Below are 24,922 nucleotides of genomic sequence, written 5' to 3'. Positions count from 1 at the left end.
TGGGTGGGGTCTTTGATTATGCTGGTTGCTTCACCAAGGCAGCGAGAGGTATGGAGAGTCCATGGAGGGGAGGCAAGTTTCTGTAATGTGCTGGGCTGTGTCCACAACTCTCTGCAGTTTCTTGCGGTCCCGGGCAGAGTAGTTGCCATACCAAGCCGTGATACATCCAGATAGGATGATTTCTATGGTGCATGGATAAAAGTTGGTGAGTATCAAAGGGGACATGCCAGATTTCTTTAGTCTCCTGAGGAAGTAGAGGCGCTGGTGAGCTTTCTTGGCCGTGGTGTCCACGTGGTTGGCCCAGGTCAGGCTATTGGTGATGTTCACTCCTAGGAACCTGAAGCTCTCAACTTAAGTCAGAGAACAGCTGTGGAAAGAGAGAGAGTTAATGTTTCAAGTCAAAGACACTTTCCTCAAATTGTAGGTTGCATGCAGATTTAAATCCGTATTTTTCCCTCGACTGATTTAGAAACAAACTGGAAGTTACTCTTGGTAAATTTAAGTTGATTTATGTATACTAGAGATTTCATTTGCATCTTTGAACCATGTAGAAAATTGCATCTTGAGATGCTGCTGATTGAATGTCTGTTAGGCTTGAGTATTGAATCTGGAACACTGACATGGTAATTTTAATGTTTGTGTCAGACACAAAAATAGGTGGGAGGGCATGTTGTGATGAGGATATTTGGACTCTGCAGTAGAATAGAGATAGATTGAGTGAGTGGGTGAAGACTTGGCAAATGGAGTTTAATGTGGAAAAAGTGTGAAGTCATGTAATTTGGTAGGAGGAATCAAAGGGCAAATTATTATCTAAATGAAAAAGATTGCAGATGAATGAAGTACAGAGCAATCTACGTGTTCTTGTGCATGAGTTGCAAAATGTTAGCAGGCAGGTGCAGTAAGTGACTAGGAAGGCAAATGGCATACTGGTACTGACCTTTATTGCAACAGGGTCGGAGTTTAGAAATTTGGTTGCATTGTTACAAAAGTACAGAGCATTGGTGAGGCCATGACTGGAATACTGTTACCAGTTTTGGTTCCCTTACTAAAAGGATATACAGTAAAACTCCAGTGTTCCAGCATACTTGGGACTTAGGTACTGGACGAGCAGATTTTATGAACTATCAGATGTTATTCCTATTAATACCCCAAGGCACTTTTGTGGTCCTCAACCACTTTTTTTAAATCCCCTTTTTAAAAATAAATTTCCCAGTCATTTTAAAGGAAGCCTGGGAAACTGAACTTTGGTCAGTTTATAGAGAGCATAGGAAACGAGACCCAAGGGAGTGGGGGATCTGGGGACCTGGTGAATTGAAGGAGAACATGGAATACCTAGTGAGTCTGGAGCTGAACTATTGGGACTTGCAAATAGTTGGCTAGCAGATATCAGAGTTTTACTCTTTTGGCATTGGAGCTAGTCCAAAAGACATTCACGAGGCTAATTCCTGGGATGTGAGGGTTGTCCTATCATGAGCTATCATAAAATGCATTTCACTGTGTGTTTCAATGTACATGTGACTAATAAAGATTTTATCTTATCTAAATGTTATTGACTGATTCAAGAATGTCCAAAATGAAAACTAAACATTGATCAATAAAATACATTTGGTGCAGGCACACACACCTCTCAGAGTTAATCCCCTCTCCAGGGTCAGTTAGCCACTGTAAATATTTATCATCCTGCATTCTTTTTACTACCAAGTGACTGAATTTATAGTAATTTTGTCTTTGCACTGTACTGCTGCTGCAAAACAACAAGTTTTCATCATCTAAGTCAGTGATAATAAATCTGATTCTGAACATTTAAGCATTCTCCTTCCAGTGCCATTACTAGATTAGGCCCATAGGTAATGTTGTGCACAGCCTGTGGTGTGGATAAATGAATATTAGGAGAACAGGTACAGATTCTGCAACTAGCATAGTGTGTACTCAGGATTAGAGTTATGTAGCAGAAAAAAACATGCTGCTGTCTCTGTGGAGTTTGCTTATTCTCTCCATAACTGTGGGTTTCTTCTGGGTTCCCTGGTTACCTTCCGCAACCCAAAGATGTGTGGGTTGGTAGGTTAATTGGCCACTATAAGTTGCCCCCAGTGTGTGGGGGAGTTGATGAGAATGTGATTGGAGGGGGGGGGGGAAGTGGCGGAATAAAGAAAATGTGATTAATGTAGGATTAGTGTAAATGGGTGGTTGCTGGTTGGCACAGACTCAGTGGGCCGAATGGCCTGTTTCTCTGCTGCATCACCCTTGACTAATGACTCCAGCTGTTATTGGAAGCAGATCTCGGCTCCCACCTTGTCCCCCTCCAGTAGCTGTCTCAAACCTTCATACTGCCTTCGCCCCAGCTCACTCCATCTATTCTCTCAATTGTTTTTCTTTCTCTTTGTTTGCACCCATCTATCATTCACCTGCCACTGTCTCCCAACTCCACCCCCATTCTCCTTCCCTACCTGGTGCAACCTGTCTGTCATCTTGCATCCCTCCACAGTCCACCAATCATTTGTCCCACCACTCCCCTTCTCCTTTATACTGGCCATCTCGCCTCTCCACTCTGTCCTGATGCAGGGTTTTGACCCAAAAATGTCAACAATTCCTTTCCTCCCACAGATGCTGCTTGACCTCTGAGTTCCTCCAGCAGATCGTTTGTTGCTCCAGATTCCAGCATCTGCAGTCTCTAGTGTCCCCATATTACCTGTATTTTGTCTCCCAAAATGTCTCTGCAGCTTCCTGTGTTCAGTTCAGTTCATGGTTGTGCACCCAATGAATCACACTGGAAGATGTCTCCTCTTGTATACTTGGTTAAAATATTGTTTCCCTGGTCTGTGGAAGTCACTTGTGATTAGGAGCTGTCAAGTCAGTCAGTTAGGAAGGCATTTGCCAGACCACAAGAGCATAGCTACACCTTTTGGTGCAAACTTATGTGGTTTTTCATATATAAAGAAAAGCCTATCATGTTTCAGGTGCTGCCTGTTATGAAGTTGAGCACCAGGGTTTTCTCCATCCCACTCCCACTCTGATAACTGCAGTCTCCTGCACTACAAGAACCAGACTTAACAGTCCCTCATTTTCCACCTGGAAAACTCTCAGCCTTTGAGACAAAACAGGAATTCAACAATTTCAGACAACTTGTTGTTTTCTATTTCTATTTGTATCAGAACTGGCAGTTGCGCTCTAAGGTGTTCCACCTTTAATATGAACTTGGTTTTTCTCTCCACAGGCACTGCATGATCTGCCGGGCATTTCCAGCATTCTTCTTTTGGTTTCAGGCTTCAGTGGCAATTCTGACCTGTATTCCACAGTTGTAACATGTCCTTTGTTTTCTCTCTCCCTAGATGCCTCATTATCAACTGGATAGCTCCTTAAACATTGGTGACCCAGGCCTCACCATTATCAGAGAGATTCACTTTGTCCTCTCTCCATGCTGCAACTTAAAACTGCTGCCTTTTTCTCTTTTCCAGCTCTGATGAGGGGTTATTGACCTTAAATGCTAACTCTGTTTCTCTTTCCACAGATGTGCCCAACCTTTTGAGTGTTTCCAACATGTTCTGTTTTTATTTCAGATTTCTAGAGGGTGTGGCCTTGAGACTGGCACCATCAACACATGCTGATGAGACCAGCACAGAGCAAGAATTGTCAGGAGTCTGGCAAGGTCGCCAAGGGTTCACTGAATGGCACGTGTTGCAGCAATACTCTCGGGAAGGAAGCCAGTGAACAGCGCATTGGACGTTCCTGCCCAATCGCTGTTCAAGTTTTAAGTTCAGGCTTGGAGCTGAGTTTGCTCCTGTTCCAGTGCCCATAGAGTCGGCCCCTAGTGGCAGGAAGCTTGTATTGGGTTCTTAGCTGCTCACTTGGACACTTTAAGTGTTTGTTCCTGCTCTGATTGTTTAATATCACTTTAATTTTCACTATTTAATTTGCACATGTGGGAGCTCTGTAAATGTAAACAGGAAATTGCAGATAAAAAGACTTGCCTTTGAGTATTTCTCAGTGTGCTCACAGAACAACATTAAATTCAACCACAACTCTGTTCACTCTGTTTCTGTGATCCCATGAGGAAGTCTTTGGTATATCAGGAGGCATGTTGAGAATGTGCTGCTTTGTTTAGCCTGCCCTCCTAACCAGTGATTTATTCCTGTAACTTTAGTGCACTCCATGACCATCACATCAGTACGCAACTGGAAAAGTGTAACCAGGGCAGGCATTACAATTGTATTCCTCGGAGAGAGAGCCTAGTCTCCATGAACAGATTTTAAAAGGCTGTTGGGTTAGATTTGCATCTTATGAGGCATTGAGTTTCACTGAGGCAAAGTGTAGAGCAAAATAATTGAGAACTGGAGGTGAGAAGTTATCTACGTCCAATGGAACTCAACCAATTTTCTTTCTAGAACCTGCAACAATTTCACCTGACAATTTAAGCACTATTTTCCCCATTACATTACACAATCGTCTACATGGGTGGTTATTAAGTCTATATTCCAGAAAGTGATTATTTTGAGGGGAATATTTAAATTTTTAAAATTTTTAAAGTTTTATTTACAGCATGGTAACAGGCTCTTCCGGCCCAATGAGTCCGCGCCGCCCATCTTAAACCCAAATTAACCTACCCGTACGTCTTTGCAATGTGGGAGGAAACCGGAGCACCTGGAGGAAACCCACGCAGACACGGGAGAACATACAAACTCCTTACAGACAGCGATGGGAATCGAACCCCAATTGCTGGCGCTGTAATAGCGTCACGCTAACCGCTACGCTATTTTTTTCATTTCACCCCATTATAAACTTTTTTTAAATTTGCATTTACATTGAACCTTTCATAATTTCAGGACTTTGCAATGCACTTTACACACAGTCTGAAGTGTAATCACTGCCATAATGTAATATGTATTGTCGCCAATTTCTGCTTAGCAATGTCTCTCGAGCATCAGTGTGAAAACAGCTGATAAATGATTATTTAGTGATGTTGATTCAGGCAAGGAATTCAAAGAAAACTCCCTTGCTTTCCTTTGCAAATAGTCTACCTGCATGAGCATCTTATTTAAAAGACAGCGCCTCATTAGTGCAGTTCTTCCTCATTATTGCATCAGAGTTCCAACATAGGTTTGTGTGCCTAAGTCTCTGGAGTGGATCTTGAACCCACATCCTTCTGACTATCAAGCTGGCATGATCAATCAATCAAATCAAGCTGAATAAAATATATTCACTCCCCTAATTTTGTTTACTGAGTGGAGCCATGAGTCACAAAAATTATTTTTTTCATTTATCACACTTTTTAAAGTAAGTCAAACAATTTATAATACAATAAGCAGCTTAAGATAGTGGTGCAATATCATCAAAGTAGACACATGCAGTCTTGGCTCAGAACCTTGGATCAGCCTCTCAACTGTAAGTAGAGATGGAAGAGACTGCAGTTGCTGGAAAATGGAGCAACAATCAATCTGGTGAATTGAGCAGCAACTGTAAATTGTTGACAGTCCCTTTCCCTCCACACCTTCCCCCTTCCCCCCCACCCCCCCCCCCCCCCATCCTAATGCCAACAGATGCTGCTCGACCTGCTGAGTCTCTCCAGCATATTATTTGTTTCTTATTTGCCAGTGTTTTTCATTGCCATTTTATTTTTGGCAATCTTGGACATTATCCTTCCACTCCAAGCTAGCCTCAAAGGTATGTAAGGTATGTCAAGAATCTATCTTTCCAAGATATTTCAAGTAACATTTCAAATTCTGTGTATCAAATTAATGGCCCCAAACTCCTTCAAAATAAGAGAATCATCGTTTCTTTTCATTGCTCAGCTGCCTAGAGAGAGGCTTTTTAACTTGATAGTGGTTAGTTAACCACTCACTGGTTAAGTTAGTGCATTAGGCATGGACAATTAAATTGGAGATGCAATCTGAATCATACCATGGCAGCTGAGAACAAAATTAATTTCAAGTAATTAAGCAAAGTACAGAAATAAAAAGTTAGTATAATTTACAGTGACAATGAAACTACCACATTGGTAATGTAAACTTATCTCGTTCACTTGTCCTTAATGAAGTAAAGATTTCCTTCACTGACCTAGTCTGAATAATGCATAAATTGCAGCCTACCTATTTTAACTGGCCTCAGCAATTAGGGATGAGCAATAGATACTGGTGTTGCCAGCAACATTCACACCCTGTGAGTAAATTAAAAGAAATATATTATGCAAAATGTTTGAAAAATTTCTGTGTGACAACATAAATCAGCATTTAAGGAGGCATGGGAAAATCATGAACAGGCAACGTGAATTTATTGAGAGAAGGTTATGTTAACTGAATTTTTTTGCAGGTAACAAGGAAGTAGATGAAAGCAGTGTGTTGGATGTAGTAGTCTGCATGGATTTTTAGCAAGAGGCTTAACAAAGTTCCATATGACAGGTTGATCAAGAAAGTGAATACCCATGGAATTCATGGGGTGGCAAGTTGGATCAATGATCTGCTCTGTGGGAGAAAGCAAAATGTAAGGGTTAATGGGAGTTTTAGTTATCAGTGGGCTGTGTGCAGTTGGATTTGGTGGAACTCATTACTGAATCCCTTTGTTGTTTCTTTGATAGATTTTATTGATTTGAAGCTAAAGTAGAGCTGTGATTAAGAAATTTTCCAGTGATACCAACATTAGCAGAGTGGTTGATGGAAAGAACTAGGCAGCAGGAAGGTGGCTATGGATTGGTTAGGTAGCAAATTGAAGTTAAAAGTGGCAATTGAGATTCAGTCCACATAAGTATGAAATCCTGCATCTGTAGAAGGTAGAGCTGCAAGAATTGTATCAGTCACTAGTTAGGCCACAGCTCAAGTTCTGCACACAGTTCTACTTATCACATTAGAGAAGGGATGTTACAGCATCAGAGAGAGTTCAGAGAAGGTTGACACATGTTTCCCCAGCCTGGAAAATTATTATTATAGGGGGAAACTGACTGGGCTGTGACAATTTAACCGAGATCAGTAAAATTAAGCACAGCCTAGTCAGGAAAAACAGGAAGGGCCTTAGATTTAAGCTGATTATTAAAAGATGAGAGAGAAAAAAAACACTAGTGGGTTGTCAGGAACATGCTGTCTGAAAGGGCAGTGGAACCAGAAGCCCTCGTCATATTTTAAAATAACTGGATGGACACTTGAACTTCTAAACTGTGGACCAAGAGCTGGAAAGTGGGAATAAACTAATAAGTTGAATTTTTATGTGAATTGGGCATTTTGGCCAAATATCCTTTTGTGCCAGAAATTTATTTGGTTTTCAGATTCCATATGACACATTTGGTGGCATAAACACCAGGATCCAGCTCATGGGCATTAGTTTCCTGTAATCTGTATCAATTGAAGCCAACATGAAAGCATTAATGGATTCAATTGCTTATTTTTTTCATCTTATTCCAAGACATTATCCTGACACAAACTTATGAAGACATTAAATATTGCTGGAGCAGAAATACTTAAAAATTGAAGTTTGCTATTAATGGTGTGATGGCGTTTGCCCCACTGCCAAGTCATTGTCCATGAACATGGTTGTTATTCTTCCAGCCTGTACAGGAATCAGATCACTGACGTTGGTGCCCAGTCCATTGCCCGAGTCATTGAAGAATGTTCAAGTCTTCAAACATTGAAGTAAGAAACATGTAACAATTTGAGTGAATTACTTCCACTGTGTGAGATGTTAATAGTAACAGTGATATCAATTAAAGCAAGTAAAGATTGAAGAGTGGGTATTTCTTCCACTCTGTGAGAACAAAGAACACCATAGAAGAAAAATCAAAATGCCAGTTTTCAAAGTTCTCCTGGAAGTTAAGGGACAATAAATTTAGAACTTGTAAATAGATTCTCAATTTTCAATCAAAACCTAAGTAGCAGAATTTGGCAGAGGAACACATTTTCTGAATCAAAGTATCAGTTGAACTGGTTTGTTTGTTCTGATGTTTGTTCCAGCATTACGACGTTCTGTGAAATGTATAATGTGAGAATTTCTATCAATGTTCTTTGTAGAATTGGGCTCAACAAACTTACAAGTGTAGGAGGGAAATTATTAGCTCAAGCAATTCAGAAAAACAAGGCGTTCAAAGACTTGGGGTGAGTATGGAATGTAATCTTAATTCTGCTTGTCATGCTTATAAAATACTTATGGATGAGGAGAACAATTGGGCATCCACACCAAGAACCACACAGAACATCCAACATTTACCGCATTGTGGCACAGTGATTTTTTTCGTTTCTCTCTCCCTCTCTAGTTTCATCTGAATATCTAATCCATGTGTGCTTCACTGTATGCGCAAAGTAGAAATTCTTAAAATAGAAGCTAAGTGTCAACTTTTGCACTAACCTTGCACACTAGTTGAAAATAATTTTCCAGATCTACTTTTTCTGTATTTTAAGACCTTAATGAGGTTGCTTCTCAATCAGCTTCTTCTAAGACTGAAATACCATATTTTTGCAACCTTTCTACCCATATCTCAATACTTCTGTCTTCAGAAATGAGCCTTGTGCCTCTTTGACCTGGCTTCACCATTTTAAAACCTTCCTCAGAACAGGAAAGATTACTTAAGTTTGCTTGACCAGAACTTTACATAGTTTGACTGGATTTGCCTAGAAATTGACCCACTGTGTATATGCTTTTCATGTGCAAATAGTGCAAAAGCCACTTTGCACATATTAGATCACACCAGTCATCTTTGTCGAGTAAAGTAGTGGCAATCAGAAAAGTTGGCCAGCCACATGCAAGATTTGTCTACTTTGTCGATTGTAGATTGGTTACTCTCAAAATTTCCAATTTGATCTAACTCGAGGGACTTGAGACTACAACAAACCATTGAGTACAGGTATATTGGTTATATGCACAACAAATTTATTAAGTAATGTACATCCAGGACAAAGAAGTAATAATTATGAAAGATGTTCATCACTGTCTGTTCCTTGAAACCTCGGGCTATTTTATCCCTTATTGTTTCAATAAAACTTTTTTTATATTTTGTAACTAAACCTGTTATGTCTTTTGTACTTTGAGCTACTCCTCATCATCCCTGTTTGTTCTCTCACAGACTGAGCTATTTTTTGAAGGGGACCCTCACTAATTGTCAAGCACTCTGTTGCAAACATAGTTTGCTTCAGTGACATGGTATTTGGAGTAATTCAACCCCTCCCTTGTTCTCTTTGTCTTTTAAACAGCATTCTTCATTTTATTTATTTCTTTCAAGTATTAAGACAGTTGCACTATTTGATGTTTACAATTTCTCCCCAGCTTATGAACCCCCAATTTGTGCATATCCTGTACTTATGAGTATTTGAGACCGGTGGAATTGATTTACCGGCTACTGCGAGGCTGCAGGCACCTTCTGATGTGTGGGAACTTGGTTCGTGGCTGCGTTCCTGACTTATGAACTGTCTGGGTTATGAACAGTTCACAGGAACGGAACCCTGCTGTAACTTGGGGAGGACGTTTATCTTACTTCATTTACATTTTCCTTGTATTGTGCAATGTTCTGTGCAATGCTATCTGCTTCCAATGTGACACACTGGCAAATTTTCAACATATTTTGATTTCAGCACATTCTTTGTAGTTAGCATTATTTTTGATATAGCTAACCATCAGGCTTTTCTTCTTGACCTTGTGCCATATATTTGCTTAAAAGATATAATATATTAAAAGATTAAAATATATTTGCTTTAGAGCACTGTTAAAGGAATGATATTAAAATATGTCAAAGTTGAGTTTATTATCATAAGCACAAGTACGTGTATGCACAGGTGCAATTGCAAGAAAAACATTAATCATACACAATTTTTACAAGAAAAAAGCAATTAGAGCAAAACAAAGTCCATTTTAGTGCAAAGTGATCGAAAGGGTCATAGTGTGGATGTACTGAGGTAGTGATTAGGATTGTGCCGGTTGCTTCAAGAACCGAATGGTTGAAGGGAAGTAGCTGTTCTTGAACCTGGTGGTGTGGGACTTCAGGTTTTTGTACCTCCTGCCTGATAGTAGCTGCGAGAAGATGGCATGGCCAGATGGTGGGGATCTTTGGATATTGCTTTCTTGAGGCAGCGCCTCCTGTAGATACTACCGATGGTGGGGAGAGATATGCCCATGATGTATTGGGCAGAGTCCACTACTCTCTGCAGCTTCTTACATTCCTGTGCATTTGAATTGCTGTACCAGACCATGATGCAACCAGTCAGGATACTTTCAACAGTACATCTGTAGAAGTTTGTTAGAGTGTTCGGTGACAAGCCAAATCTCTTTAACCTTCTAAGAAAGTAAAGACGCTGGGGTGCCTTCCTTATGATTGCATCTATGTGCTGGGCCCAGGACAGGTCATCTGATATGTTAATGCCCAGGAATTTAAAGCTGCTGACTCTCCACCGCCAATCCCCCAACATCCTTCCCCTTCCTGAAGTCAACAATGAGCTCTTTAATTTTACTGATGTTGAGCAAGAGGTAGTTATTGCAGCACCACTCAACCAGGTGTCCTATCTCTCTCTCGTAAGCTGAATCATCAGAATCCATCAGAAACACTTAAATATTTAAAAGATCTCACTCTTTGTTTCCATGTGCATGTGCACATTATTTCCTTAGCCTGCCTGACCCTGTGCCCTGTTACATTGCTGTCCTGCACAGCATCTGCCAGCCTTGGTGTCTTCTCATCAATGTTATGGAAAATTGAGCAGTGATCTCTGCACTGATCACACCCATTCTTTTCTAAAATGAACTTCAAGCTGAATGCAGCAATTGGACCCCTGTTGTACAGCTTGCGGTGACTTGGGGCCACTTAAAACGTGGAAGTTGGTCAGACCAGTTCATGGTGTAGGATAGGGGAAGCCTAGAAGTGAAGATGAGTGCATTTCTCCCTCATCTCCATTGTAGCCTTTCTTGCAGCTGTAGAGGGGCTACCCTGGAGGGTTGGTTGAGCCTCACAATAGGGAGGCATTTAGGAGGAGACTCGCAGGTAGGCACTCTACAATGTTTGAAGCAGTATCCAGTCTGTCAGATCAACTCAAGATAACCAGCAATATGGAGCCCATCCACATTTTTTTGGGAGGCCAACGTAAAGCCAAGTGAAGTTCTCTTCTACTTTGGGAGTGATTTTTTTAGTAGTGAATGGCAATGCCAAGGAACATAGCAGCTGAGGGAGTAGGTTTCTGCCTGTCATGTGATACTGTCTCAAACCTCCAGAGCTCTGCTAACTCTGAACCAACAGTAAGCTCATTCCCAGAGTCAGCAACTTGCTGCTCTGCAGGAGATTGGTGCTGCTGTCAGGGAGAGGACAGCCATCTTCCAAAACCCCTGCTGGCCTTTGCAAGGTTCTGGAAGCCATTGATGAAGTCGTGCAGTCTGAGAAACAATGAATGTGTGCATCATTGTCTGCCAAGTACCATGAGAGCACAGATCACAGGGTGGCAATCAGACTCCCATTCTCTCTGAGGAAATTGCAATCTCTCCTGCAGTCACTGACTTCAAGGCACTGAGTTTGCCACTGCACCAAGGCTGCTTTCCCAATGCACAGGCTCATCAATTGGTATCTCCCAAACTGGAGCTGGCCCCTACAGAGCACAAACTCAACATGGCATCCTGAGACAATATCCACATCTCAAAGATGGGCAGAAAGCCATGGGGAAACTCTGTGGCTTTTAGCCTGGTTTCCAAGCCTACATTTAAAAAAAAACAAAGGTTAAGAGGTCCAAGTGGCAAGGGGATTTTGTTGTTTGCACAGAAATGTACTGTTCCATTAAAGTTGTTACTCTATTTGCGCAGGTCATGTTGAGCGAAGCCAATTAACTGAGCTGAATGCAGATTCTGCTTGTGCTTTTCATCCTTAAGTTCCTTCTCCTTACTAGACTGTTTATGGGGTTGTCAATGCAAAACACTAGATAAATGCCTGTGCAATTGGATACAGTTTGCACCCTGTTATCATGGATTGCAAGAGTATAAAGTCCCATTCTTGTGTGATGCTGGTCCATCCCTCAAGTAAGATTCAAAGGAGAGGAGAGTGATCCCACTCTATGAAGGCAATGTAGGGCACCATGTCAAGAGGCCACATGAAGTCATTTAGGCTTATTAAGGAGGCTAGTCTTGGAGAGCAATTAATGCAGCCTTCAGATGTTGGGTCTGAAAAGCAAAGGCAGTCTGTGCAAAAAGAAGTAAAAAAAAAAGTTTTTTTTTGCAAGAACCATAATGAAAACTGCAAGGAAAAATGGACTTGCTTTTGTTCTGAGAAATATCTGGCAGAGACAGAACTGAAGTAGTAGTTTCAGTCTGCTGTTTACGGGAGAAAAATGACACCACTCATTTCAAGCTAAGTCATTTTTGGGAAATCATCTATAATTGCAGTATGTCTGCAGGGTACATTAGTAGTAATTATATCTATCAAACTGTGAGTGATTTGAGAATGAGTGTGCAGGGAAGGGTGAATATCAGGGAGCTTCTGAGAACATTTCCAGGATCAAATGCTGTCTCAGGATACACCCATATACACTAATCCTATGTTAATCACGTTTTTTGTTTGTTCTCACCAACTCCCCAGATTCTACCACTCACCTACACACTAGGGGCAATTTCCAGTGGCCAGTTCAGCTGTGACTGGGAGAGCTAATGGCCACAGAAGATCATTCTGGCAGAGCCAGCACTTTGGGGAAGCATGTGTTGGCAGTAAATGCTCCTGCCCAGTTTGTCTGCTCCCTGTTCGGCTGACAGAGAAGTATATGGGGCAGAGAACATCAGAGACTTCCCTAATGCAGTGGTGAGCAGCACACTGGCGTGTAGCATATCATCAGCTGGGGCCTGGAATGACCCCAAGGTGGGAAGTTGAGTCACGGTGATCTTGACTTTAACTGTGAGAGCAGTACAAGCATCTGAATGATTTGAAGTATTATGAGTTGAAGATCTCAGTGGGGAATTCCTTGTGAAAATGTAGCTCAAGTAGACAGTATTCCTCTGAGAAATCCAATTAAGATCATCTCCCAGTAAACCCTGGGTAGAAACTGATTTTAGGGATTACTCCTGGTTTGGCTCCTGTGATGTGTCTATAGTGTGTAGAAGGCATTTGTTGCAAGTCTGTCATCCAGCAAGAGGAGTGCTAGGTCTAGACAAATGTGCATTGTAAGTAGGTTTTGCTTGTAGCAAATTAGTTCAAAGTACAAGGAAAGCTTGGTCTTTGGTGTGAGCAATGTGCAGAATGAGCTGTCAGCTTGAAGAGTGCTGTACAGCTGTCTGGTTATGAATGTCGGTTGCTCATTAGTAAAAGTTGTTTCTGAAAGTCAAGAGCAAGTGGGGTTTTTCAGATCATTGTGTTTGGAAAATTTCACTGATGCATTTTTGGCATTGCAATATTGTTGACATACCTTGGGTGAGTTTGATGCTGGATTAACAGTGCTAACAAATTTTAAAATCTTTCTCAACAGTGACTCTACAACATTCACAACTGGTGTAGCAACATCTAGAGATGTGTAATTTTCAGGTTTGCAGTGCCATTTGTATTGGGGTTGAACAGGCAAATTGCCAGGCCATGTCTTTTAATTACACAAATGTAGTGCAATTAAACAGTTTGATACCGTCGATTTTGAAAAGGAAATGTGGAAGTATTTTCTTCTGCTTACTTCACACTGTTCACTGTGGTATGCCAGTTTGCAACTCGTGACTGAGTTTGGTCTTTCTAGGCTTTTTCACCAGTAAATCACCACTCTGGTGTACTTTATCCTGAACCTATAATCTCACCATGTTATTAAATTCAGATTATTTTATGCCTAACAGATTTGCTCTCAATCTTGGGGATAGGAACCCTCTACTTGCCCAGCCTCAGAAATTCCTTGGGCAGATATAGGAAAGCATGGTGCAAAAGAAACTGCCATCTGTCCTAAACCCAGTGTCACTCATAGAAATAGAACAAAATAGCATTTATTTAGTGCCATCCAAGGTTTTCCAACATGCTTTATGATGTGAAAGAAATGCTTTCAAGGTATAGTCTCTGAGAAAACACCACAGCCAATTTGTATATTATAAGATCTCACAAATCCCAATGAAGTAAATCCATTTTTGCTACTTTTGACTGTATTTTATAAATAATGCTGTGGAATTTCTTACCTGGTTTAATATTCATGCTGAAAGAAGGCACATCCAGCTCCCTTATTATTGGAGCACTCCCTTATTGTGTGCTCAAATCTACAAATGATGGCAGTACGGTAGTGTAATGGTTAGCGTAATGCTATTACAGTGCCAGCGACCCGGGTTCAATTCCCGCCGCTGTCTGTAAGGAGTTTGTATGTCCTCCCCATGCGTCTGCATGGGTTTCCTCCGGGTGCTCCGGTTTCCTTCCACATTCCAAAGATGTACGGGTTAGGAGCTGTGGGCATGCTATGTTGACCCCGGAAGAGTGACGACACTTGCGGGCTGCCCCAGCACGTTCTCAGTAATGCAAAAAAATGCATTTCACTGTGTGTTTCGATGTACATGTGACTAATAAATATCTTGTAAGTGCCTTAAATTGGAGTTTTGCCTTAAAACCACCCCACTTGGAGGGGAGAGTGCAGCCACATCAACCACCACCACCCCCCCACACCCCAATGTTTTTCCGTTGACCACAGGGAGATACCTTGAATCCCCTCTGAGTGAACTTGCTAGCGTTTCAAAACAAAACTAAATCTTTGTGTTTCTGAAATGCTATTTGTTATATCTTTTACCTTGTTACAGTAGCAGCTGTAACTCTCAATCCAGCATCAACTGAGAACGACAACTGCCAACGAGAACAACAACTGCTGACAAAAACAAGCTTGTTTAAAGTGCTGTAGAATCTTGTAGCTCCGGAATATCCCATTCAGCCCACTTTGATCGCACTGACTCTTTGAAAGAGCTATTCAAGTAGCCCCATTTCCTCGGTTTTCCCCACAAAATATTCTTCAGTTTCCTCTGATTTCCTTTTGAAACTTACTGAATCTCTGTACAGCATCCTTCAGGCAGTCACTTCATATCATACTGATTTGGAATTGATTTGGAAATTTGTCATCATCTCCACTGATAATTTTGGTGGCTATCTTGAATCTTTCTTTATTGACTTTCTTGTTACTGGAAACATTTCCCATGTTTATTCCAATAGAACATTAACTTACTTAACCTTATTTGTTCTATGGAAAACAACCCCAGCTTTCCTACTGTCTCCACATAAATTCTTGCAACAATGCCAGGGACAAGGTGTAACAGATCCTCTGCTTCATCTCCAGATCCTTGACATCCTTACCAAAGGTGGGTGACTTGGACATAATATTCTGGCCGAGGCCTAACCAGTGATTTGAAACAAAATACAATCCAAAAGGCTAGGTTTGAGAGGTTGCAAGTGTAGATAAAGTACTATTGTAAGCACAGTCCCTGGCTTCTTGCATATCCAAGCGATTTGCACTGTCAATGATTTTCTGATTTCAGTGTTCCCAGTAGAGCAAGGCAGAAGGCAGATACTTGTGAGGAAGAGAGTGAATCAGAAAAGCCAACATGAGCTATCCTTGTGAGTCTCATGGGCACAGACCATCATATAGAACTGCCATTGATTTGAGAATATGTCACTACCTTTTCCTCTTCATGAGAGACCACTCACAGTATCGAGAACTTGTAGAGAGGGGAAAGAAAAGTAAACATTTAGAAATGAAAACCTTCCTTGCACTTTTGTGGTTGTGGATTCACTAATTATTGCTTAGGATCTGATTCCTTGCTGTAAGAGATGACTGCATCCATTCTCTATTTATCCACAAAGAGAGATCACTCTAAAGCAAGTGTATATGTCACAGGAAATATTTGAAACCTGAGTTGAAGTTAATTGTTCAATTACCTAATATCCTATTGTTTAATGATGAAGTGGTTACTTTGTTCACATAGGTTGTTTAAATGCATTGGTTTGAACCCATAGTGATTATCAGTCATGAATTGAATTACAGAATGTGGGGGAACCAGATTGGAGATTTGGGTGCTGTAGCCTTTGCTGAAGCTTTAAGGAACCATCCTTCAATACAGGAGCTCAGGTAATTAATTACTCATGTTTTGATGACTTAAATGGGTTAGTTTCTTGCAAGGCAATAACCTCGTTGTAAAGATGATGGAAAGTCGACCAGTCCATACAGATTTATTGCTTAAGAATGGGTGCTGAGGATCAAAACAGCCTTCCAGGTTCAATGAGAGCTTGTGGTGATGAGACTGCATACAGCTCGTCTTCCTTGGGTATCATTTAGTTGAGGAAGGGTCTCCCCTCGATTTTCTAAGGTACTCTTGTCACTTTTAAATACTAGTGGAATCAGGCATCTCTCGGTGGGAGTGCATTGCTGAAAGTCAAAAGGCATGATACAAGGACTACTCTGGGGACTTAAAGTAGAGTGTGTGATGACATCTCTGTTGCGCATATAGGCCAGGGCCCTTCCTACCCACTCAAGTGAGTGTAAAAGATTCCATGGTGCTATTCAAAGGAATGCAGGAGAATTCTCCCTGGTATCTTGCCCAATGTTTCCCTCAACCTACACCGTAAAACAGATTCTCTGCCCATCATCTCATTTCTGTTAATGGGGATTGAGACAGAGAACACACAAGTGTAGGTGAGATCATTAACGTAAAGGACAAATATGTGGTAGGGAGGTTTATGGAAGTATTTCCAGAGCTTGGTGAAAGCATGGCCAATATTGGGATGTCAGGGGAGCACAAGATTCTTTGGTATTTGTCACACTGGCGGAGGTTGTTACAATAATAGTGAAGAACAGGGACTTAACAATGAGAATTCTGAAATTGAAACATTTGAGAACCAATAGCCAGTGCAGTTCAGCAAACATAATCGTGATGGGTGAACAAAGGCTTTTTTCCAAGAGGTAGATTTTAAGAGGGATCTTAAAGGTGGAGAGAGTAAAAGAAAGTTAGGGAGGGAATTCCAGAGCTTTTGGTCTAAGCAACTGAATGCAAGGCTTGGAAGTCTGTGATGAGGCAAACTGAACTATTTCTTCATTACACTGTCTAAGTTAGGATTCTCGAGCAGTCACTGCAATTCTTTGATGTGTCCTAACAATGTTTCCGTTCTTTATTCAGTCTGGCAGCCAATGGCATTTCCACGGAAGGCGGTAAAAGCTTGGCAACAGCACTGCGAGACAACAGTTCCCTGAAGATATTTTGGTAACAATGATCTTGGCATCAGAACATTCAGTTTCATCTGGTGAAGAGCAATATTTCAGTACTGTTTTACTGCAATATCTCAATACTTCTGTGGGCTTCTTAGCATCTCATAAAAATAGACTTGTAATTATAAACCATATTAACTTCCAAGATGCCCCCAAAGCACTTCAAAGCTAGATAAGTACTTGCTTGAAGTGTAGCCTCTGTAAAATGGGAAATGCGACAGCTAATTTGCAGACAGAAAGCAATGATGAATATAATGACAGATGACTACATAAGAATGTGCAGTAAAAATAGTTGGGGTAAGCTATTTGGCTCTTTGAGTCCTCTCTGCTATCCTCTGCCTTGGGTCCACTTCCTTATCCAAACCTTATAGTCCTTGATTACATTAGAATCTAGAAATCTATCAATGTACTTGGTGGAAATTTTGCCTCCTATCAGTCCTAGGTGCCCAGTAGTGTAGTGGTTAGCGTAGCGCTATTACAGTGCAAGCGACCGGGGTTCAATTCCGCCGCTGTCTGTAAGGAGTTTGTACATTCTCCCCGTGTCTGCGTGGGTTTCCTCCCGGTGCTCTGGTTTCCTCCCACATTCCCAAAAAGACATACAGGTTAGGAGTTGTGGGCATGCTATGTTGGCGCCGGAAGAGTGACGACACTTGCGGACTGCCCCCAGCACATTCTCAGTAACGCAAAAAGACGGATTTCATTGTGTGTTTCGATTTACGTACTGTAACTATCTAACAAATATCTCTTGCTCTGAGACTATATCTCCAATTTGTAGATTTTCCAGCCAGCAAAAACTGTCTTTTCTTATCTACCCTGTCAGTTCCTCTCAGAATCTTGGGTAACTCAATGAGTTTGCTTCTCATTCTTCTAAACTCTAGAGAGTGTACAGCAATCACACTCACTCTATCCTCACAGGACAACCCTCTTATTCCAGAATTGCGGAGCAAATAGGATACCCAGGAGAACTCCTCTGATTTTCTTTGGAATATTGCCATGGGATATTTTGTATCAATCTGAAAGTCAGACAGTGTCTTAGTATAATATCTATGCTGAACTCTACCTCCAACAGCAAAGCACTCCCTTAGAACTGTACTGAATTAGGACTTGAACCAACCGTTTTCTCATATTTAATATTTCCCATGGCATAGGAGGAAGCTAATCAGCCAATTGAGTCTATGCTAGCTCTCAGAGCATTCCCATCAATTCCATTCCCCCACTACTTCTCTGAAATCTATTCTCCCTTACCCATCAACCTCCTTCTCCTACCATTCACTGACACAAGGGGTAATTTATAATAACTAATCAAACCACATGTCTGGAATATGGGAGGAAACCAGAGCATCTGGAGGAAATCCATGCAGTCATAGGGAGAACGTATAAACTCCACACAGATGGCACTGGGAGGTAGTGATTGAACTTAGGTCACTGGAGCTGTGAGACAAAAAGGAATATGCCACCCATGGCATTTGTGATGGTGGTCCCTTAGTTACAAAGAAAGAAGGACAAGGTAGGGAGAGTAAGATTTAGGACAAATTACTGTGAGTATCTCAGAGTAATCTTTGGGAATGATTATGCTGGACAAGGGATGACTAGCACTGTCATCCTTACCATACTGAAGGTAACTAGCAATATACACAAGAGGTTGTATAGTGGATTCGTAGACAGTTCCCCCTACTGGTTCTGGCTAATCATTACATATTTCTAGTTTTTCTTAATTTTTTTGTTTAGGATTTCTTAAAGAAAAGCTTCCAACTTTTGTCTTCCGTGCATGGACAATGATTAACTTCAGAAACTTATTGACCTTTTCTTTTGTAAATTAGGTTGACAGAAAATCAGTTGAATGATGATGCAGCATTAATTTTTGCAGAAGCACTCAGGATAAACAAAAGCCTGCTTCACTTATGGTAAGTGTTGGCACAGATTCTGGGTAAAGTGGCTATGTTTGGGGGTCAGGGGTCGTGGCTGAACTTTGTACCTAAGGTTGAACTGCCAACATAGTTGACCTTTCCCTGCAGTTTTCATTACATGACCTCCAGGTGTTTGATTCAGTCTTTTTTAAGTCTCCAAATTTTTAATAATAAAACAAACAATTAAATAACATTTTAATTCACCAATTCTTCCATATTTCTCATAGCTTGAGTCCAGAAGATTAAGTTTTAATTCCAGAGTCTCTGAGATTATTAGAGTTCAGGCTGTCATTGGTGGAGAATGTAGAGTTGGAGGAACGGTGAGTTCTCGGAGAGTTGTAGAGTTGACTAGGTTACAGAGATGGAGGGGAATGAATGCATGATTATAAGCAAGCAAAGCTTTGGAGGGTGAAGATGGAAGGAATTGGATTAGGCAAGTTTGGGCTATCTATAATGGATGTCAGTTTCAGTGACTAATTTTTTTGTATTCCTCATGTCATAGAAGGAGGCCATTCAGCCCACTGGGTCTGTACCAGCTTTCAGAGCATTCCTATTCCCCACTTAGTTCCCTGTCACCTATTCTCTAACATGCCTATTAGTACACCTTGCTTCTCTTACAACCCACCTACACTAGAGGCAATTTACAGCATGTCTTTGAGATGTGGGAGGAAACCAGAACACCCAGGGTTACAAGAAGAATCTGCAAGTTCCACACACACCGGCAGAGGTCAGGATTGAACTTGGGTCTCTGGAGCTGTGAGGCAGCTTTGTGCTGCTTTTTTGATGTGACTGGAAGGACAACCCATCTGCCACTTACGCTGCCCGTTATAAAATATCTTTATTTGTCACATGTACATCGAAACGCACAGTGAAATGCATCTTTTTGCGTTACTGAGAATGTGCTGGAGGCAGCCCACAAGTGTCGCCACGCTTCCGGCGCCAACATAGCATGCCCACAACTTCCTAACCCATACGTCTTTGGAATGGGGGAGGAAACCAGAGCACCCGGAGGAAACCCACACAAGCAATGCAGTAGTAAAGGGCATAGTTCATTGAGATAATCAGATTTTACTTTGTTTACAGGCTGATAAACAACAAAATTACTGCTGTGGGAGTAAACCATTTCCTAGAAGTACTCGATGAAAATGCAACAATTGAAGAGATATGGTAAGAAAAATCTCATTGTCTGGAAGGAGGCAATATAGCCATTATACCTGTGGCAGTTCTTGGCAAGAACAGTACAATTCGTCCCATGCCTTCTGCCCTTCTTAACTCTACAAAATATTTAAAGCATACTTCCAGTTCCCGAATTATCCATATTGTCATCCCTTTGAAGCTATGACATCAGAGAGAGTAGAAAAGGTTCTGTTCCCAGGCAAAGCTGTTTCAAGAAAAAAAGAGTAATAGGTCATTGTCAGAAACATTTATTTTGAAAACTAGCACATTAATTGGCTGGAATCAGCAACTGATTAGATCCAGGGATAGTCATGCTTCACTCTTGTGTTGATCTTTAGCAATCCATCTCGCAACATTAAAATGATCTCCAGAACCAATAAATTATTACAAACGGTTCTGCAGCTGATTCAGTCATAATACCTAATGTGGAACATTCCCTCCTCTGAGTCAGAAGGTGTTGGCTTTAAAACCCTGTTTCAGAGTGTCTCCATGACTGGAAATGAGAACTCTGGCTCTGAATTTTGCATTGCCATCCAATGTTGTTCACCCCTCTGTCTGATCTTGCTGTATGAAACCCAAAAGGTTTTACCTTTTTGGAGGACCAACCAGCCTCTCAGCCGTGATAAAGATGGATATTTTTGACAGACCGGTAATAAAGTCACATATCCTTTCATTCCTTCACAGGAAAGGGCATAAAACTATAACTGATAATATCTGACATATTCAGTCTGTGAATCCCTTCTCTATGCTATTTGCAGTGTTGAAATTTGAGCAACATTTTAGCCATATAAGCAGTGTAGATCTTTCTTCTTTTATAAAGGCTCACAAAGAAGTGGTACTTTATGTATGTTTGGGGTAGGCTTTAACTTGTTCTCGTTCTTTCCCAAACAGCTTGAATGGTAATAGCATATCTGCTGAAGAAGCCAAAACATTTGGAAATGAAAAAACGGTTGGTACTGTGAATGGCATTTCTTGTGATGAATATACTGGAGACTTTGAGCATAGTACTGTTGCAAAATGCTCACCAAGTCAAGGAAGTTTCTTTAGGTATTGTTAAGTTGTTTCTTTTGTGGACGTGTTGACAACTCTAAGGACTGAAACTGTGCTGGAGAACCGTGGTGTTTTCTGTTAGCTCTGAAAGTATTGAAAGGGACTGTACTACTCTTTGGACATGACCAGCCTGTTAACTACAATCCCAAGGCTTCATTGCAAAGGTATAAACAGAGCCATGACAGCTACTGATGAGGACTATTCTCTCATCACTGATTCAAATGATGATGTATTCTGAATTAACACAGATTGGAATTTCCATTATTCAGATGCATGCAGGCAACCAAATGTTTGTAGTTATTTATCTTTATTTAAGCCACAACATTCTGATGGTTTATAAAATAAATATCAAGGAATGAATTTAAGCTTGTAGTTTTTTTTATATATATCTGGTTTGAGTTCTTAATTCTTCATCTCCCTCATTAAGGCAGGAGTGGAAGCCTTAAAACATTAAATTACAAGAAAAGTGCACACAACAACTGCAATGTATTACTGAGATATTGCATTAACGTTACCTGTTTTGACTTGCGAAGCTTGACCTGATTACAAGCTTGGTTCAGTTGTGAACACATTCCACTGACTATCAGTAATCAGTTGATTCTACTTTCCAAATCATTACCTTTTTTTGCCTGGACATTTTGACGCTGGAAGCAATCTTTTGGGCTGTGGCTCTGCTAAAGATTCCAGGATTATGCCTGCCTACGACAGCACTAAGGGAGCATTTCATCTTCCAAAGGTGACTAGGAAATGGAGCCTCTGTCTAGACTGAGAAGAGGAGGTACCACTACATTTTTTCACCACCATCACCCTCACCCCAGTGCTTTTAGAAGGATCTAAATGCATTCAAATAGAAAAAAAATGTATTTATTCTAAAACATTATCAGGCCTGAATCCAAATGATGCTTGCCTACATGCCACATATTCCAGATCACTAATGTATGGAAGAGATCAGTATACCTCTTTTGTCTCGTGTGTGGCTTGATCTTCACAGGTACACTTGGCCTTTGAGAAATTAGGGGCAGTAGGCAACAGTTTAAGGAATTAATTGCCTCTCTGTCAGTTGGCTTGACTGGAATCGCCAGAAGTTCCTTTCTGCGAGCAAAGGACATGATAGTACCCAATGTTAGGCTTGGTTTAATTTGCTGTCATTGAAAGGGGAGCATGATGTAAGAAGCAAAGATTTTCAAGCCCATTTTTTAATGAGTAAAACCTTTTCGTCATGCTGTCAGTTTGTATTAGCTGCTCCTTCCGTTAAGTGTTTATGATGTCCATTTTGCTAAAGAGATTACGTGTTGTATTAAATTCTGTATTTTGTCTTCCAAAAGAATGTAATTTTCTTAATAGCAGTCTTGCTTCTATTTAAAAATGGCATTTGTGGTCACTATTGCGATTATAGGGAACAGTTTGCATATTGGCGATTATGTGACCTTTTATGCCCATCTTTGAGGACAGTGGGTTCCTTGCTTTAAAGTCCCACCTGCTTTAAAGTCCCACCTTGAAAGATGAGACATACAGTTGTGCAGTTGAACTGTTACAGAGTCATACAGCATAGAAACAGGCCCTTTGGCCCAACTGGTCAATGCTGACCAAGCTGCCCCATCCAAGCTAGTCCCATTTGCCAGCGTTTGGCCCATAACTTCTAACCCGTCCAACTGTCTTTTAAAAATTGTTACTGTACCTGCCTCAACCACTTCTTCTGGCAGCTCATTCCACATGGATACCACCCTTTGTGTAAAAAGTTGCCCCTCGGGTTCCTCTTAAATCTTTTCCCTCTCACGTTAAACATATTCCCTCTAGTTCTTAATACTCCAACTCTGAGGAAAAAGGCTGAGTACATTCACCTTGTCTATGCCCCTTCTGATTTTATACACCTCTATAAGATCACCTCTCAGTCTGCTACGCTCTGAAGAATAAAGTCCTAACCTGTCCAACCTCTCCCTATAATTCAGTCCCTTGTGTCCTGGCGACATCCTTGTAAATCTTTTCTGCACTCTTTGCAGTTTAATAACATCTTTCCTATAGCAGGACGACCAAAACTGAACACAATACTCTGAGAGCAGCCTTACCAGCGTCCTGTACAACCGCACCATAAAGTCCCAACTTTTGTACTCAGTGCACTGGCTTGTGAAGCCAGTGTGCCAAAAACCTCCTTCACCATTCTGTCTACCTGTGACTCCAATTTCAGTGAACTATGTACTTGTACTCCAAGGTCCCTCTGTTCTGCAACACTCCCCAGGGCCCTGCTGTTCACTGTGAAAGTCCTATCTGGATTTGACTTTTCAAAATGCAACACCTTGCACTTATCTGAATCAAACTCCATTTGCCATTCCTCGGTCCACTTACTTAGCTGATCAAGACTCCCCTGTAATTTTTGATAAACTTCTTCATTTTCCACTGTACCACCTATTTTAGTGCCATCTGCAAACTTACTAACCATGTCTTGTACATTCTTATCCAAGTCATTGATATAGATGACAAACAACAATGGGCCCAGCACTGACCCCTGAGGCACACCACTAGTCACGGGCCTCCAGTCCGAGAAACAACCTTCTACCAATCTCCTCTGTTTTCTACCATCAAGCCAATTGTGTATTCAGTTAGTCATATCTCCCTGGATTCCATGCAATCTAACCTTCCAGAGCAGCCTACCATGTGGAACCTTAACAAAGGCCTTACTGAAGTCCATATAAACCATGTCTACTGCCCTGCCCTCATCAACTTTTTTGGTCCCCTCATCTTAAAAAAAACTCCCATGCACAAAACCATGCTGACTACTCCTAATTAATCCCTGTCTTTCCAGATGTATGTACATCTTATCCCTCAGAATCCTCTCCAGTAACTTGCATATCACAGATGTTAGACTTACTGGCCTATAGTTCCCAGGTTTTTCTTTGTCCACTTTCTTAAATAAAGGCATTGCATTCAGTACCCTCCAGTCTACCGGCACCTCACCAGTGGCTAACGATGGTGTAAATATCTCAGCTGGGGCTCCTGCAATTTGTTCTCTAGCCTCCCACAGTTTTCTTGGATAAACCTGGTCAGGCCCTGGAGATTTGTCTATCTTCATACCATAGAACTATAGAACACTACAGCATAGAAAACAGGCCATTCGGCCCTTCTAGTCTGTGCTGAAACTTTATTCCGCTAGTCCCATTGACCTGCACCCAGTCCATAACCCTCCAGACCTCTCCCATCCATGTATCTATCCAATTTATTCTTAAAATTTAAGTGAGCCTGCATTTACCACATCAGATGACAGCTCGTTCCACACTCCCACCACTCTGAGCGACGAAGTTCCCCCTAAATCTTTCCCCTTTCACCCTAAAGCCATGTCCTCTCGTACTTATCTCTCCTAATCTAGGTGGAAAGAGCCTACTCGCATTTACAAAATTATGAGGGGTATAGACAATTTTGTAAACGTCTATCAAATCTCCCCTCATTCTTCTGCGCTCTAAGGAATAAAGTCCTACCTTTTAAAGCATCCAGCACCTGCTCTACCATAATGCGGACTATCCCCAAGACCTCCCTATTTACTTTTCCTAGTTCTGAAGTCTTCATGTCTTTCTCCACAGTAAAAACAGTGGAGAAATATTCATAAAGGACCTTGCCCATCTCCTGTGGCTCCACACAAAGGTGTCCACTTTGGTCTTTGAGGGGCCGTAT

General features: G+C 41.2%; 1 protein-coding gene across 8 annotated transcripts in view; it reads left to right on the top strand.

The window, feature by feature from the left end:
• The window catches only part of LOC127570845 (nucleotide-binding oligomerization domain-containing protein 1-like), a 54,608-nt gene extending 32,989 nt beyond the window's left edge, over nucleotides 1-21,619 (top strand). For all 8 annotated transcript variants that reach the window (XM_052016722.1, XM_052016720.1, XM_052016721.1 and 5 more), the window contains 7 exons: nucleotides 7,530-7,613; nucleotides 7,989-8,072; nucleotides 15,909-15,992; nucleotides 17,038-17,121; nucleotides 18,947-19,030; nucleotides 20,117-20,200; nucleotides 21,101-21,619. In XM_052016722.1, coding sequence (XP_051872682.1) covers nucleotides 7,530-7,613; nucleotides 7,989-8,072; nucleotides 15,909-15,992; nucleotides 17,038-17,121; nucleotides 18,947-19,030; nucleotides 20,117-20,200; nucleotides 21,101-21,266 — 670 coding nt within the window. In that variant the 3' untranslated portion in view covers nucleotides 21,267-21,619. The remainder of the gene's footprint in view (nucleotides 1-7,529; nucleotides 7,614-7,988; nucleotides 8,073-15,908; nucleotides 15,993-17,037; nucleotides 17,122-18,946; nucleotides 19,031-20,116; nucleotides 20,201-21,100) is intronic.
• The last annotated feature ends 3,303 nt before the right edge of the window (nucleotides 21,620-24,922 follow it).

The sequence above is a fragment of the Pristis pectinata genome, chromosome 5 (genome assembly GCF_009764475.1).
Source record: "Pristis pectinata isolate sPriPec2 chromosome 5, sPriPec2.1.pri, whole genome shotgun sequence".
Taxonomy (NCBI): Eukaryota; Metazoa; Chordata; class Chondrichthyes; order Rhinopristiformes; family Pristidae; genus Pristis; species Pristis pectinata.
Note: the sequence above shows the minus strand (reverse complement) of the source record. Positions and strands in the feature narration are given on the sequence as shown.